The sequence below is a fragment of the Phycomyces blakesleeanus genome (assembly GCF_001638985.1).
Source record: "Phycomyces blakesleeanus NRRL 1555(-) unplaced genomic scaffold PHYBLscaffold_1, whole genome shotgun sequence".
NCBI classification, from domain to species: domain Eukaryota; kingdom Fungi; phylum Mucoromycota; class Mucoromycetes; order Mucorales; family Phycomycetaceae; genus Phycomyces; species Phycomyces blakesleeanus.
The window spans coordinates 943,531-958,457 of NW_017265134.1; the positions used below are offsets into that span (position 1 = coordinate 943,531).

The window sequence follows — 14,927 nt, forward strand, 5'->3', positions numbered from 1 at the left end:
TGTTTAAAATCCGCCTCTTCCCCGCCCTCTTCATCAAGACATGAAAAATAAATAAATAAAATATTTTTCTCTTTTTTTTGTTCTCTCTTTTACACTTCTTCTTACATTTACTCTTTAACCTCCCCTTTCTTACACACTTCTTCTTCTTCTTTTTCTTGTTCTTTTATTGCTATTCTCATCTTTACATATTATACAATTTTTATTACATGTGTGTATAAATATCGCCTTTATTTTTGTACCATTTTGGATCAACTAGTCCAAAACAAATCTACACCGCATTTTATAACCACACGCAAGCCCAAACGCACTACAAAACCTCAAACGCATAGAATACAAAGAAAATGGCACCTGTATTTACAACCGTCTGTTCTCGCAGTCCAGAAGCACTCTTGTGTACGTAAAGATCGATTAAACAACAACTACAATCAATGAATCAGTAAATCGATTAAATCAATTAAATCAATTAAATAATTGAAATATATATTACTATTTATTTGACTGAAATGTTAAACAATTTTTACTTTTTATTTTATTTTCATTCTCTTTAGCTTTCACAACAAGCACCGCAACTTCGCTTCTTCCTTGTACAAAGAAAACCACTCGATTCACTCCAATCACCCACCCACAACACCTTCCCCCACTTGGCGAATTCATCGCCACAGTCTTCAAACGTTCCCAGCTACCACCCTGTGTCTGCCTAGTATCTCTGATCTACCTCCAAAGACTCAAAAACAGTCTGCCACGTCACGCACGTGGCGACATCGATACCCCTTATCGTCTATTTCTCGCTGCCATTCTCACAGCCTCCAAGTTTCTTTCGGAAACCGGCTCCAGCCTCACAAGCCAGGCAATTGTCGACATAATAGACGGTGTATATTCCCCCAAAGACGTCAATCTCATGGAACGTAGCTTCCTCGGCCTCATCAAATACGATTTGTTTGTAAATGTCGAGGCAATTCGTGATTATCTAGCCATGCACGGTAAATCGCTCGAAATGGATCTTATTGAAGATGTTCTGGACCACCAAGCCTAAAATAAATCAAGCGTGTACACAAGAAATAAATATAAAATATATACAAAAAAAAAGCCAAAAAGCCAAAAAGCCAAAAAAAAGAACGAAAGAAAAGAAAAACCCCTCTCCACACGGAAAGTTCAAAAAAGGAGATATATATATATATATATATATATATATTACAACTATACTACACGAAACACACGAAATACACAGACTACTCGGACTACACGATATACACAGACTACACGAACCACATGTACTACACGCACACACTTACACACTCAACATACATACAACATACAACATACAACATACAGCATACATAATTCACATACGCATTCGCACACACACACAATATGTATATTACTTTAGAGATATAGAGATCTAGATATATGTATATATAAATGTCCTAAAAAAACACAAAAGGGATCAATGTGTAGATAATGTAATTGATATACTTACATTACACAACAAGCCTTTTGTCTTGTTCTTTAAATATTCTGTAAATACTACCAACACTATCAACACTACAAATACTACAAATACTACAAATAATAACGATAACGATAATGATAATGATAATGATAATGATATTTAGTAATACGTGTATTCCTTCCAATTTCCAATATTTAATCTTCAACCTTCAGTTTTCAATATCTTTATTATATTTTATTTTACCTTGTAAATAATAATAATAATAATAATAATAAAACCTTACAATTACCCTGATTACTCTTTATTTTCTGATCCTTTTTGATGATTTTGTCTAACTATCGAAATAACCTTTACGTATATATATATATATAAAGAATATCAAGAATCTTTACAAAGATACTTCATGTCATCAAAATTGGTTACCATGGATATATATATATATATTTATTGGTTTATTATTTTGCATGTGAAAGATAGGCTTGACAGGCAGAAAATAAATAAATACACATAAACACATATATGTATATATATGAATTAGCATATGTAGATACATACATGAAATACACACACACACACACACACACAATATATATATAGACAGATAGATAACAAAATGTAATTAGTGGTTTGTGAATCAAGGTATAATAAACTTTGATGAGGTCAGTATTGGTCATAATTCGTTAATAGGATTTTATTTTGAGAGAGAGAAAATGTATATATATATATATATATATATATATATATATATACATATATTGATCTTTGTAAAATGGAATTTCTTTTTTGGTTGATTTATAGAGTACAGAATAGTACAATATACTTTTACTTATAAACATCTATACATGTATTCTCCTTGATTCATTTTATGTATACAAATAGTACAAGGGGTAATATATATATGGTAAACATTACCCTGTCAATTTGTATTGATACTTCTTTAGTTGCATTGCAGAATATAAACCCCTCCTCCTCTATCTATCTGTTGATCTAGTGATCTAGTGATCTAGTGATCTATTCAACTGCTTCTTTTTCTCTCTTTACTTGTTTAATATAAAATATTCATTGTACATTATATACGTACATGTGTATTTTATGTATGTATATATTTCTCTTTTGGAATATGCCTAGGTAGATCACGATACAAGAAAGATAATTGACACGGCTATAAATAATTGCAGGACAACAGTGTAGATTAGAATTCTTATCTTGATAACTCAAATGAAATAATAAAGAAAAAAAAGGTATTTAAAGGTCTACAATCTATCGACCTATCTATCTATCTATCTATCTATCTATCTATCAAGCAAACAAGCATAGATCTACATTAAAGCTACATCGACAAAAGAATCAAAAGGAATCAAAAGGAAACAAAGAAACAAAGAAACAAGACCTCCCTATTTATCTCTCAATTGATATCTCTTATATACATATAATTTTCTCGAATATACATCCTTGGCTCTGTCCTTGGTTCAAAAAAGGAGATGCACAAGTCTGCAACATACAACGTAAGAGGATCTTCAAAGACTATAAATCTCACTAAACTCAAACCCTTTGTTTTTATATTTCTTTTCTCTTCTCTTCTTTTCATTTCATTGTATTTAGTACCCTTAAATATTTCTTTCTTTTCTTTCTTTCTTTAAAATTCTCCCATGGATAACCACCATTCACTTGCCAGTTGTCCCCTGAGATCAATGGCCTGGCTAACGATCAAAGACGAAATTGTATTGTCTTCATCGAAAGAGTGGATCCAAATGGTGGGTACCGACCCAACCGGAAAACAATTATCTATGGTGTGGGAAGCCGGAGATCGGTTTGCAGCCGAACCAGCATTTCATGTGCGTACTTTATATGGTGCGATCTCCCTCTTAGTCTGCCCACACCCACACACTCATAACCATAACCATAACAATAACCATAAGCATAAGCATAATCATAAGCATACTTATACTCATCCACATAATCATGCGGGAACTACTACCCTGGTATGCATGGACGTCAGTACTCTAGACAATCTTCTCGCTCAAAACCAATCTATACCTCTCGTTGTTCGCCTAACCAACTACGGGACCATTGATTCATGCCTTTACAGACATCCTCTTGAATCAAATAAATTGACATCAACAACAATCACAAAAATGACGACAAGATCGAAACGAAAAAGAAAAAGAATGATAATGGTAATGATAGGCACACCCATTATGCGACTTGTGCACACCGATGACGCTGCTCGTCTTTGTGCCGGTCTAAAACAAGCATCGAGTGGGTACACAACCACCCTTGATCTACTCTATCCCGACACAACTACTGATAGCTACCAAACCAAGACCCAAACCCAAACCCAAAATCAGATTGAGAATTATGAACAGCAGCAGACATTTGAAATCACAGCATCAATGTGCTCGGGCGATTTGTTGTGTAGTCTTTCGACCCCCCGCCCAATCGACGAAAATAGTTCAGCATCGACCCTCATGGCTTCATTGGCTTTACTGGGTCATTTTTTCGAGGTACCCTTGGTTAGCCCGGTCAAGGGAATAATACAAAGGTCACGCGAGAGAGTACTGCGAATTCCTGAGGCCGTTATTGTCACGCTCCAGCACATGAAATCAAGACCCCTCATCCGTCAGCTCTGGGAGTGTATGGTCTGGGCGGGTCTAATTGACCATATCTTGTTGGATACACTTGTAGAAGGCCGGCCATCTTCAACCCTCCAATAATTAATAATTAATAATTAGTGATTAATAGCAGTAGCAGTAACAGTAGCAGTAGCAGTAATATATACTTATTTAATATATGTAATATCAATTAATATCAATACTACCAAAAAATGTTTCAATGTAAAAAAATAAATAAAATATTATGTATAATTACATATATATATATATTATTTTCTATTGGGTTTCACACTCATCATCAGTACTCATCAAATAATTATATATATAAATAATAAAATGGAGGTTAAGAAACCAAGTCACCTCCCCCAAACTCTACTTATTGTAAACCCAATCCCCACACTTGACTTGTCCAACAAACCAATGGGCTTGTGTAAAGATAAAGGAAATAGTATATATTTGTATATAAGATTTGAATTGTGTAATTATTAAAGTGCGCCAGTAAAAAGAAACAAATAAAGCTAATATGAAAGAGGGCGCAGTAAAAATGTAATATATCAACCAACCAAGCAAGAGAAAGGCAGGATGCGAGCAAGTTAAAGAGTATAATTGAATTGAATTGAATTGAATCAGATTTTTTTTTTTCAAAAAAAAAAAAAAGAAACTCAAAGGGCGGGTCTTTTTTTATATATATATATATTTATAGCCCTCTTCTTCCTTCTCTTATTCCTTCTCCCGCTCTTATTATATTATATCCTATTAAATCTCCAGACCAAAAGAAGAAAGCCTTTACAGCAATTATTATATCTTATTATATCTTATATGTGTTTATGAATATATTCACACAAGCACAAATATCCAGATACACACACTATACACCTATTAATTTATTTTAATAAATATATATATATATATACATACATACGTATTATGACCCTTCTTTTAACTGTTCCTGAAGCAGCAGCATCTGCAGACACGATCCAGTTCAAGCTGGTCTTGGGTGGTGAGGTTAGATTCTCCTACCAACTAAACAAATATGATGATCAAATTCAAAAGCTCATCTGTCTTCTTTTACATTTACATGTACATATATATACTCATTCACACTCATGCACATAATTAAAATCAACAACAATAATATTATTATTAAAGGGTCAAGCAGAATATATGGCCAAACATCAACTACTCAAGGCTACCGCATTTCGTTCATTTCAACAGATTAGTTGGCTGCATGACGCACTAGGTCGCAACTTTCCACTCATCGTAATCCCGCCATTACCAGAACCTCCTTTACTTGCCAGCATGGATGACCAAGACTACGTTGAACGAAAAAGGCTGCAGGTCGGCCGTCTGCTTGAAAAGATTATCAAGCGCAAAGTTTTAGCAGATCATCCTGATTTTATCCACTTTTTATCCAGTGATATGGTACAAAATAAGATTCCCTTTTTTTTTATACAAATAATAATAATAACAAGTAATACGATATATAACAATGATTTTTTTTCTCTTAGGCACCAACAGAAATCGGAAAACCCCACAGAGGTGTCCTGTCATTTCTTAGATTCAATCGCATCAAACCATCCGAACGTGGATTTACAGCCTACAAGGCATCTCCCCCAGTCGAAGGAGATGATCAGGAAACATATTACAGGCACCAGATCTACATATTAACCCAGGAATCATATTATGGATCGATTGCTGAATATCAGAACCAGATCATTCAACTCAGAGAAAGTAAGTCAAGTAAATATATATATATATATACTAATAATGTCTGCGTGTCTCTGCTTAGGTCTCGGAGATGGACTGGCACAAATGGGAGACCAGGTTATCGAGACAACTCAAAGCAAATACAGACTGGGTGAGGGTAACCAAGAAAAGAGTAGAGAGGTTCAGCGTGGGCTGGATCGTGGGATGCAAGTATTTGGTCTGCTGATGGATGAACTTGGTTTCATCTTTACTCGCCAGGTAATAATATTAATATATGTATATATAAAGGAAAATGAGGTTGTCATTTGAAGGATACAGTATAGTAAACTTTGACCACCATTATTGATATTAGGGTAAAGAAGAAATAATGAAATTTGGAGACGTTATGATTGAATACAAGAATTTCATGGACTCTCTAAAGGTAACTTATATATATATATATATATATATATATATACGGAATACTCGAGACAAAAACAAAACATAACCTGTCTGTTGGTACTGCTTCTAATACTCTATATCTTTCTTTTTTGAGTAGATTGTATTTAATGTGAGAACCCAACATCTGATAGAGTATGCAGAATGTGTCAAGCATCGAAATAAGAAAAAGGAAAGGTCAGAAAAAGTCAAGTCACGACTTGGACCTACTTCTGCTTCTCCTGAAGTTCAGTCAGCGATTGTAGAAGAACAAGAGGTGAGTCTAGTAAATACAACAATAGAAAAGAAGTTTGTTTCTTATTATTTTTTTCATCTTTGCTGGTGTATGTGCATTTGTGCACGTGTGTTTTTGTGTGCGTTTTTTTTTCTTGTTTTCTGTAGGCAACAGATATCTTAGAAAAGAATAGGCTAATGTTTGATACTTGTCAGAAAAAGGTCACCAATGAGATGCGACTATTCGAGTCACAAAAGAGACGTGACATCAAGCATGCGATCGCAGAGAATGTGCGCTTACATTTACGTTACGAAAAGGCAAAACTCGAGAATCTCGAAAAGGCTCTGGAGACAATGAGGGCCATCACACAACAGCCGGTCACATTTGTTCATCCGATACTTCCTCTTTCGGACGAAGAGATTCATTCGAGTGCATCTTCTGTGTCGTATGCCACCTTTGATACAACCCAGGCCATGCGACGAAGTACTCGACGGAAGAGGCGGGAAAAGTCAAAAGTGGAGCCTCATGTGCTCCAGTCATCTGCGTCTCTCCCAACCTGGACAAGAAAACAGCCCCCAAAGCCTACTGCCAGTCAATCCACAGTTCGAGTATCGCCCTTTACTCAATCTGATGGTTCGCGTGTTCATCTTTCGGCTTCGTACGATGAACGGTTAGGAAAGAAGTGGAAAAGTACTTGATGGGCTTAGTATTGCCTATCCTTTCTCCTTATATCGCCTCCTCCTCTTCTTCCCTTCTTCTTTTATATATATATATATATATATATATACACGCACACGTACACATACACATACACACACTCACTCACGCACATACACACACATACACATACATACACACATACACATACATACATAATTACATATATCAGTGATCTTAAGGAGACACAGGGTAACACGGATCACGCATTTCAATGCGACTAATTATCCGAAGCCCGGCTTGAACTTATCTCTAAGAAAATCCTCCTGTCCCCATCATTTACAGCCAACATATCTTATTCCTCCCCACCCCCAACACATTTCTCTCCTTTTTATTAAGACAGAAAAAAAAAGTACTCTTAATTCTTGCAAAAAAACCAAAGCAAAATACACCTTATTAAAAACACAGACAGGCGCACATCTCATTTTGTTAACAAGACAAAAAAGGGGAGAAACTGTGTTTGGTTTGTGAACTCTTGGAGAGCCACTTGTGTTGGAAATGATTTTTTTTTAAAAAAAAGCTCTATATCTGTGATAGATAAAATACAAAATGTTAATGAATTCACTTGACTTGGTGTTCCCTGAAAATCAAACCAACCCAAAAAAAAAATCTTTTCGGCATTATGAAGGAGAGTGAGAACATCATGGTATGATTCCAAAAGGCTGCAAGAAAAGGAACTGGGCAATTTGTACCTGTCATGAAAGAAAAACAGAAAAGAATGGAAGATACAATATATATGTTTTACCGAAAAGAAATACGTCAAATTTAATATCGATTATTTTTCATTATTATTTGGCCAAAAACAAAACACATCGTATTAAGCCAGATAGTCATCTTTTCAATGATTGCATGGATATACATACGATTATCTCGATCTTATGAAACTTAAGTACAGTCTGCATGACTTTGTCCTGTCAGCTCAGATTTATGAGGCTGTTGATTTGTTTCTAGTTGGCTTCCAATGTAAATGCCTGGTGCGGTTTTTTGTATATCTGTATATTTAAAAGGCAATGGATAAGTCCAGTTTAATTTGGTCACAATGAAGAGGAAGAAAATAAGGGTGGTAACTGTGCCGAACCACAATGAATTTTTTGGACAGGACTTTAGGATTAATACTTTCGAAATGGGAAAAGACATTATCTTTACTTCTTGGATTAAACCGGTCCATTGGAGATGATACTATATCATTCTAAATCTACATATAATTTCTTGTGCTCAGGAAATCACAGGTACTTAAGCCAACCCAGCATATATATATATATATGTATGTGTGTGTGTATGTGTTTCTGTGCAATCAAAACATTCTACTAATAATATTTCTTCCTCTCCAATATCGAAAGCCTCCCAAGAGAAAACAATTGCTGATATTCTTGTGCCATATACTTGTGTCTCATTGGAAAATAATCAAAGTAAGCCTCATGTGAATTAGCCCTGACTTAAAGTGTGTATTACTTTAATGCCATTCGTAGAGGTAATAATTTAAACAATAAAATAAAATAGACTACATTCAAAGGTTGGGGGTTTTGGGACTAGCTCCCAAAGAAAAAGAGCATGGTTTATTTTTTTAGCACTCTTCATATCTCTTTACTCCTCTTCATACAATATTTTGGCTATTGTACCTCTTTAACCTATACATATACATACACACGTATATATGTACATATCTTCTAAATATACTTTATTTACATTCTTTGTCTTTCTTTCTTTCTTTCTTTCTTTCTTTCTTTCTTTCTTTACGTACTTAACAGCCATAGTTATACTAGGTCTGTCTTTAATTTTGGCGTTACATGTAAGCCACGCATAACAATATGATTGGTAACCAATAAATTGGAAAGTCTTTATTGTAGGCTATTGTTTGTTTTTGTTATTGTTATTAATTTTAGGTACAAAATTTGACATGTTAATTAATAAATAATATGATTAAATAAGACATACAGACAATCAATATGCATTATATATAAAAAGGTATTTTCTAGCTTATTTTAGATGCTAAAGTTTTGATATTTTCTAGTAATACTGGTAACATATATATATATATATATATATAACAATAATAATAATAATATGCCGAAGATTTCAAAGCAATTGCTTTTATTTTGAATTAAAAATAATAAAATATAATATTCTTGAAAACACTATGTTTTACATAATAAAATGCAATATGATGGACAAATATTCTTCCATATTTGCATGATTTTCTTTGATAAATAAAGAAAGAGTGATTGTACTAATATAGGAAAGTGTTACACGTACACAAAAAATATACACATACAAAGTAAATACATTCGTACCGGACAGTATATAGGTAGTCACAACTAGCGCCCGATCACTCTAACACTGTGGTCATGCCAAGATATTTACTCGGTTCCTCAGTGCTCGCATGTCCCTAATAGCGATAAACCGTCCTTAACCTCACACCAGATTGGATTTCTTTTTAACAATTGGCCTTTTGGTCGAATTGATCATGTGACAGGCCAACAAGAGTATCCCCACTGTTATCGGTGTTCTTCTCAATTAAGAAAGAGCGTATGATCGAATCTATCCACCATATGGATTTTTAAAGAACAAGACCTTTTTAGCTATGACTTTATACATTTCTTTATGTGTTCTATTACATCATTATTCTTTACTACCCTCATCAGTTCTGGCACCAGTGCATAAATATCTTCTCCTATCATTCAATCTCGTGGTCTCTGCGTCCTTGATAATACACTGTTTCCTACATATTCCATCTTGTGTTCTAATATCACTCCATATAACTCCAATGTTCTAGACTACTTCAAGTCAATTCTTTTGTCTTTCTCCGGAAACCTAATAATCTTTAGTAGCTAAAATCCAACTTTGTACTAATATACGGTCTAGTAACATAGTGCTAAGGTTGACATGCATTGAGTCTCGTGTCCTTGTTCATGTCTAATTCCACGCTATTTAGAATATAAAGATCTCCTCCCCATTCCTTTAGTCAGTTAAAGTCTCTTCCTATTATGATAGCTCTTCTTCCTTGTCTGTCATGTATTTAAGACATTCACTTATTAATATCATCATACAGTGAAATGTGTGTGTGTGTTTGTGTGTTTTTTTTAAAGAAAACAACCTTTTCAGTTATATACGCTTGTATCAATGACGACAGCCAATAATAACTTCCTGTCCCTGGACGCGCAGCAGTCGTAAACCTACTTACTCATCATCTGCAACTTATGACATGCTTTACGTCTTGGTTAGTCTCCTCATTCACTTATAGGTAAAGCTTGTTACTATTCATTATATATTTTTTCAGAAATAAAATATGTCATACTGTGACCTTCTTTGGTTTTATGGCAAACCAAGACTTCTCGATCCAGCCCCGTAATAATATGCTTTGTAATTGAGTTTGATTCCTCCTCATCTTTATTTTGTTCGAACTAATATTTCAATCGATGTACACTAGGTTCAAGCCCATATTTCTACATGCTCATCAATGAATTCTCGTTTTGAGACACCTGAACCTACGATTTTCATTTTTCTTCTTCTTCTTATTCCATACCTGCCATATAAGTGTCACAGCTTTAATGCTAACACATCATTAATGCTTTTATGGCTTTATGACCTTGGTGAGCTGATATCCTTCGATATACCCCTTATTTTTTTTTTCCTTTTGATACATATAATTCTATCGCTCTCTCTCTCTCTCTCTCTTAAATACTACATGGCATTTTTTTATATCTGATTTTCAGATCTTAATAGTTTCTAAAGTTTGCGATTACAATCCTTTACTACAAATGCCTTTTGTTTCTTTGTTTTGTTGGTGTTCTCCGTTTGAATGATCGTCATGGTACACTTTCATTCTCAATAGGCCTTACTTGGCCTTAAAAAAAGGCATTGCCTCTTATTATGCTTTGAATGGAGTTGCTGCTGTAGTTTTAGAAACATATTAAAGGACGATATTTGATCGTAATATATTATTTTTCTTATGGTTCGTTAGTTTATATGTGGTCAACCTCTGCTCATAAGCCTTTAAATTTTATACTTCAATTATTCTTTTACGTTTTTTTTTCTCTTTATTCTATCTCTACCAACGAAATGTATAGTGACTTGGGCAAATCAATATATATATCTGCTGGACTAGCCATTGTTATTTCGTGTAACACCATGCTCTTCTTCCCCCTCGAGGGTTTACGATATATCTTTATCAATAAACTCATACATATCCCTCCTTTGGTAAATCATTGAATAAATCAAAGAACCGTTTGTATTTTGCTGTAGCTGTAATTTGTATAATACAATATAATGCTTACTTGAAAGCTTTTTGGTTTTGGTTTTTGTTGCTCTCAAGTTAAATACATAATTTAAGGATCCTAATAAAGACTCTTCATAAATGAACCCCAAACAAAATACCATGATTAATACTTGATTTATAATTAAAAAGAAGAAATTATTGTTTGTGCAGTCTATATTAAGAATCATATCTCTTGATACAAATATTTGAAAAGATTAGATAGAATTTGTATACATGTATGTTATTTATATATCTATGCACAAGCACATACACCTCAAATTGGTCAGTCTCTTTTTCTTTTGTTTGAAATAGAAATATAGTATATATACATACATACTATAATAATATTTTTTTTTCGAGATCCTCCCTATATTGGGCAAACCAAGATGAGATGGTACGACGAACAAACAATATTTTATACTTTATATTTTTATATACATCTTTAGTAGATATATAAATATATATAAAGAGGTATGCAAGAACATGCATGAAGGTTGTCAATATTGCTGAGTAAAATAACATTTAACAATCAACAAAGGCTATTTGTTTTGATGAGCCAAGAGACAACATTATAGACGACATTTCTCTTATCTTTTTTTTTGTTTTTGTTTTTGTTTCTACATTTGAAACGCTTGGGAACAAAAATCCAAAAGGGTGGTGACTCTTGTCATTTATCTGATATTTGATATTTGGTTTCTACAATCGGAATATACGATTGTTTGCAGACCATGTTCAATTAGTTTTTATTGTATTATTTGTTTAATAAATATATATATATACATCTTTATGATTAAAGTCATTTATCATTGGTTACCTTGATTATCACACTGTATCACGTGAGACCCTGCAGAAATGAATCTAGAAATAGAAAGAGAGAGAGAGAGAAAAAAAGCTTAAAGACCAGCAACTTTTCTCATCCTCTTTTCTCCCTTTTTTTTTCTTCTTTCTTTTCTCATTGTTTATTTTTTTAAAAAAAAAATTCAAAAAATTATTCCTATTATTTAAACCAAAATCAAAAACAAAACACAAATTACAAATACACGATGCTTGCAACAAACGATATTACCCCTGAGTCCGTAAAGACTGTCCGTCCATCAGCTCTTCGTGCACTTGGATTACGCTCAAGCAGTAGCCCTCTCTTGCCCTCTCGTCGCTCTCATCCAACCGAAGCAATAGAGGAAGGCAACCGTGGAAAACACGCAAAAAACAGCCAGGATATCACATTCGATCATGCCATTCCTACCTGTAAAGAATCTATAGACCTCACGTAAGTCATAATTTGTATCTTAGCAACCAAAAAATATAAAAGCTTATTTGTATTAAGCATTTTTTTTATTCTTTTTGTTTGTTATATTTTGATCCGTATTACTATATCTTACTCTACCCTTGTTATTCTCCCCACCTCCCCCTTTCTTCTTCTCCTTCTTCTTCTTCTTCTCCTTCTTCTCCCTTCAAATTTGTTGACAACAGATTGCCAAATGAACCACTCGAGAAATTAGTTCTTTCTGTGATGCAGAAATTATTTCCAGGTCTTATTGATTCTGCCCATCGCGCCATCCTTGAGCGCGTGAGTGGCGCCATGACAAACGCAGTCTTCTTTGTGACAGTCAACAAGAAGCGTTTCCTGATGCGTGTCTATGGCCATGGCTGCGAGCAAATCCTAGACAGAGAAAACGAACTGGCCTGGCTTGCTCGTCTCTCCCACCTTGGGCTGGGACCACGCATGCTAGGGATCTTTGGAAACGGACGATTTGAAGAGTACCTTCAGTCAACCACTCTGTCGTATTCCGATATGCGCCAACCTTTTATCTCCGAACAAATTGCTAGCCGTCTTTGTCAGTTACACACCATTGTAGATATTTATCCACCGTCTGCCAAAGAGGCACGCCAATTGTCTGTCTGGCAAAATGTACACAAGTGGCTCGCGGCCATTCAGGACGTCCTACCTGATCTTATGAAAAAGAATGAAAAGTGGGCAGCAGAATTGGAACTTTTTGATATCGATCTATTAAAAGAAGAAATCGATATATGTCAGCGCCTCCTCAAGACAATCCAAAGTCCAATCGTATTTGGGCACAATGATGTAAGACAACAAATATATAAAAAAAACACACTAACAATAAGTAATAGTAATAGTAATTAGTTTTATTTATATATATATAATTTTACTTTATTTTTCTTTGATTTACAATGTGAATTTGTTGCCATAACAACATTTTAAATCTAGGCATCTTTATTAATATTACTATTGTTCGATTTTGTAGACACAATATGGAAATATTCTCAAATTAGACACTACAGGCGAGTTGGTTGTAATCGACTTTGAATATGCAGGCTACAACACTCGCGGATATGAAATCGCAAACCATTTTTGTGAGTGGATGTATGACTATCACTCCGAGTCTCCAGCATCTATGAAAGTCGATGCTTTCCCCACTCAGGAAGAACAGAAACGATTCTTAAAGGCCTACATTGCCACCAACAACCTCAAGTCTTCTGTTGATACCCTTCAAAAAGAAGCCTTGATTTGGGTCATGGCTAGTCACTTGTCATGGGGTCTCTGGGGTCTTGTGCAGGCAAACCAAAGTGACATCGATTTCGATTACTTTCTCTATTCTATGCAGCGACTTGGCGCCTTCCGCCAAGAGCTTACTCACTGGTCATCTCTTGATTAAAGAAGAAGAAAGAAGACCAGAAGTTTTTAAATATATCAGATACCTTGTAAATAATAATATTTCATTTTCTTTATTCCTTTAATTAATTATATTAAATATATATAATTCTTCCCCAAGTCTTTGTCAAAATATTTAATATCAAATTGGGGGTAATGTTCGCTGTTTATAAGATATTTTGTGGAAAATGACAGGAACCCCACCAGGCTACTTTTTGAAATATTATTTTTTGTTACATTTCTTTCTCTAGACTTTTCCTCGGTGAAAAAAAAAGAAAAAAAAAAGAAAAAAGAAGCACTGACTGTAGAATATTATGACGTGAGCAGGCATCATAATAAATTTCTTTAGAACAATATTAATCTGTTCTCTGAATAATTCAACCCAACTCACCCTAAACCCATGATACCTAAGCACCATCCAAATAAGTCATATAAAGAAGGAAAGATCATATAATGTACTTTATTAATTAATACATTGTTGTCGATTCCTTTAAACATTAATATTTACTGGTTGATATTCAGGATAAAGATTTGAGTAGAATTCCCAGCAAATAAAACAAAACAAAGGAGTACTATATAAATATACATACACAGAGATCTGCATTAAACAAGCTTGTTAAATTCCCTTTTTTGTTATTGTTGCCATGTCAACCCAAGCTTTAAATTTTGTTTTGTATTGTCATAAAGTAAAAAATAATAATTAATAGTCCGCATCTTTAACCTACTGAGTTGGTTGGTCATTTGAAATTGACCTATTTGGTGGAGTTTTTTTTTTTACTTCTCATGCGTCGATCAAGTTTTAATATTAAATCTGCGTATCAGAAGGACTTGCTTATTATACGTCCATTATTATTTTCTAAAAC

At 34.1% G+C, this 14,927-nt stretch overlaps 4 protein-coding genes across 4 annotated transcripts; all 4 read left to right on the forward strand.

The window, feature by feature from the left end:
• Positions 1-341: 341 nt before the first annotated feature.
• PHYBLDRAFT_138109 (cyclin) lies at positions 342-1,033 on the forward strand (the record flags this gene model as incomplete). Its single annotated transcript, XM_018429940.1, has 2 exons — positions 342-393; positions 549-1,033. 2 exons carry the CDS (start codon positions 342-344, stop codon positions 1,031-1,033), a joined length of 537 nt encoding a protein of 178 aa, XP_018298590.1.
• Positions 1,034-3,099: 2,066 nt separating this feature from the next.
• Positions 3,100-4,164, forward strand: PHYBLDRAFT_161194 (hypothetical protein; the record flags this gene model as incomplete). The annotated part of the gene is made up of 1 exon (XM_018434355.1): positions 3,100-4,164. The coding sequence occupies one exon, from the start codon at positions 3,100-3,102 to the stop codon at positions 4,162-4,164; it is 1,065 nt and encodes a 354-aa protein (XP_018298591.1).
• A 653-nt stretch (positions 4,165-4,817) lies between these two features.
• PHYBLDRAFT_184351 (hypothetical protein) lies at positions 4,818-7,219 on the forward strand. The gene is made up of 7 exons (XM_018438918.1): positions 4,818-5,067; positions 5,212-5,484; positions 5,571-5,793; positions 5,852-6,027; positions 6,122-6,190; positions 6,308-6,463; positions 6,589-7,219. Exons 1-7 carry the CDS (start codon positions 4,990-4,992, stop codon positions 7,117-7,119), a joined length of 1,506 nt encoding a protein of 501 aa, XP_018298592.1. The 5' UTR covers positions 4,818-4,989; the 3' UTR covers positions 7,120-7,219.
• A 5,684-nt stretch (positions 7,220-12,903) lies between these two features.
• PHYBLDRAFT_105399 (hypothetical protein) lies at positions 12,904-14,068 on the forward strand (the record flags this gene model as incomplete). The annotated part of the gene is made up of 2 exons (XM_018427900.1): positions 12,904-13,476; positions 13,658-14,068. The coding sequence occupies 2 exons, from the start codon at positions 12,904-12,906 to the stop codon at positions 14,066-14,068; spliced, it is 984 nt and encodes a 327-aa protein (XP_018298593.1).
• Between the last annotated feature and the right edge of the window lie 859 nt (positions 14,069-14,927).